The sequence below is a fragment of the Calidris pugnax genome, unplaced genomic scaffold (genome assembly GCF_001431845.1).
Source record: "Calidris pugnax isolate Ruff unplaced genomic scaffold, ASM143184v1 scaffold569, whole genome shotgun sequence".
Classification (NCBI taxonomy): domain Eukaryota; kingdom Metazoa; phylum Chordata; class Aves; order Charadriiformes; family Scolopacidae; genus Calidris; species Calidris pugnax.
The window spans coordinates 337-2,943 of NW_015091261.1; the positions used below are offsets into that span (position 1 = coordinate 337).

At 39.8% G+C, this 2,607-nt stretch overlaps 1 protein-coding gene across 1 annotated transcript in view; it reads right to left on the reverse strand.

Annotated features, from left to right (window-relative positions):
- Positions 1–217: 217 nt before the first annotated feature.
- Positions 218–2,607, reverse strand: part of LOC106898897 (pre-mRNA-splicing factor ISY1 homolog) — a 19,679-nt gene continuing 17,289 nt past the window's right edge. The window contains exons 2-5 of the mRNA XM_014960478.1: positions 2,528–2,570; positions 2,249–2,361; positions 1,424–1,541; positions 218–792 (exon numbers count right to left, since the gene is read on the reverse strand). Coding sequence (XP_014815964.1) covers positions 611–792; positions 1,424–1,541; positions 2,249–2,361; positions 2,528–2,570 — 456 coding nt within the window. The 3' untranslated portion in view covers positions 218–610. The remainder of the gene's footprint in view (positions 793–1,423; positions 1,542–2,248; positions 2,362–2,527; positions 2,571–2,607) is intronic.

Consider the following 2,607-nt stretch of genomic DNA (forward strand, 5'->3'; position numbering starts at 1 on the left):
GAAGTTCTTAAAGGTGGTGGGTGGCCTCTTGCTCAAAGCTACACAAATTCCAGAAGGCGGCACACTGCGCTGAATTTTAAAGAGGGTTTCAGGAATTAGACTCATAATCCTGATGTCTTCACCCAGCAAGTCAGTAGAAGTCAAGCTAGAGAACTAAGCGAGCAGACACATGGATAAATATTAAATAGTGAGAAAGTATGGGGTTTAAAGGAAAATATATTCACGAATGTGTTGAAGTTCCAAGAGAGATTACGTGGATAAACTAAGACAGGCCACCTAGACTTCAGGATTTCCAGAAGGTCCCCTCTGATCTCCAAGAAAACTAAACAGCTATGTTTATGGATAAATAATTAGGTAAGACAGGAGAGAGATGGTACAGTCAGTTTTCACAAAGGAGTGAGATAACCCCTTGAGTCCCATAGATCTCTCTACTGCAGCCTTCTCTTTTACATCCTTAAGCATGAAAAAGGTGGGGTGAGAAAAAGGAGATTTTGTTTCAATAGCAAATCACTTGCTGACAATATTAAATCATTAACATGAAAGCGAACTCTAAAGCACACTCCTGTCCCCTGAAATGCCTTACACAACAGGGATTTGGTTACAGATAACTTCAGAGTCCATCAGCACTCCTTCTTGGATTGATTTCTGCAGGTTCTGGATCCCACACACCTTTCTTTTCATGTTCTTGCTCCAGTGGCTCCAGAATACCATCATCTTCATCCCTGTACCCGTAGTATTCTGCATCAATGGACTTCATCAGCTCAGCTCGAGTCTTCCGGGGCGGTGGGAGGGCTGCAAGAACACACGACTGTCATTCATACTGGAGTCCCAGTATGGAGCAAGGCTACTATATTAAAGGAACTGAAAAACTGTCCCAAGCTCCCCCAGACCATGTCATACTTCCCATAATTTTTCCTTGCATATGGCAAAAAGGAGCTGATTCAGCATTTTCAGGGCCAAATAATTCCCACTCGTTCTATGACAAATCAAAATATAAGATTTTATCCACTTACATCTAGTTTTTCCTGTTATGAAAGCTGGTTCCTGCTTCTAAAATTATGTCCAAGCCAACTTTTTTTTTTTTTTTTCCAAATTATGAACTCAAGAGTACAGTTTAGAACTTATCAATAAAGTTAACCTGTTACGCTGGAGGGTTTCTACGGAACATTAGTCCTTGCTATTTTGAACTCCTGGGAGAAAACACTTTACTCTTATTTCTTTAATTAAACTGCAAACAGCCAAAGGTGTTCTTTGCCCAAAGAAACAGCATTTAATTACTCGTGTTCAACATTTAATTTAGTCAATCTAAGGCACAGCCCAGGTGTTTGCTGTTACTTGCACTCCCCCCATACTACAGCACATCTCTTACTCCAGAGATCCTAGGGGGCAGGCTCAGGTCAGGGAAGAGTTGCTATTTACTTACGCTCCTTTTCGAAAAGTTCTCTAACTCCTGGTAAATCCTTTGCAGCTCCAAAATATTTGTAACCTCTGTTTCCAGGAACTTCTTTCCCTTCATGATCTAACATTTTTGGTCCAATCCGCTGGAAAATAAACAGAATTAATTGTTTAAAAATGTATTCCTTTTGCATCTTGTATTTCCTTGGCCTCTTACTAGATGAAAGGACTGAGAAAGGAGGTATGTTACACCAGTTCAAACAACCCCACAAGTAAAAGGCCCTCATAGCTCATTTTTACATACATTCTCTTCTTTTAATACAAATCACAGTTAAAACAACCACACGAACCACACCTGATTCACCTTGACATAAAACAGCCAACCCTGCCATCCTCTGTACTAGTATATTCAGGCATCAGACAAACAAGCTTTACTAAGTCTGACAATAAGCAGAATTTGCTGTTTTGATAAGTGAGAACTAGTCCCATTATTTAATTTTCAGCAGTAACGAGGTGAGCTAAGTGAAAACCTTTCTACAGACTGATAAAGGACAATACAGGAAAAAACCCCCCCCCCCCTGATGGGTCAAATCAGAGCATGGCTGCAAACTCCTACCAGGAAGGTAAGCCCTCCTGAACCCGTGTTCCCAATGAAAAGCCTGATTTTCTCATCATTGAAACAAATATTTCTTCTAACACAATCTAACATCTTTAGGGGCTGAATAAAGTTCCTCTCTAATAGGTTAGATATACTAACCAAGTAATACGTGGTTAGCTGAACATTGCACAGATGTCCTCACTAGTCAACTAGTCAAGCAGAACAACGAGGTAGGACAAACTAATCCCCACTTACAGCATAATCTGGACCTCCCAGCTCCTTTATTCTGAATTCCCAGTGTCCCTTCTCCCTCAGAAGTTTGTTTATTTCATCATTCAGGTCCCGAATTCTGAATTCACCTAATCCGGCTGTTAATGAAAAAGGCAATAAATTAGGCAGCTTCCTAGAAGCACCAGAATAATCTCAGAATTTATGCAATGGAAACAGTACAGTTCACATGAAATTTGATTTCTGCTGTAACTGCTTGCGACTGGAGATTCAAAAAAAACCAAAACGTAATTAGAAAAATCTTACCATTTTGAATCTGTGCCACTTTCTTGGATATTTCACCAATGATCTAGGTAAATAAGAACACATAAGTTAATTTCTAAAAA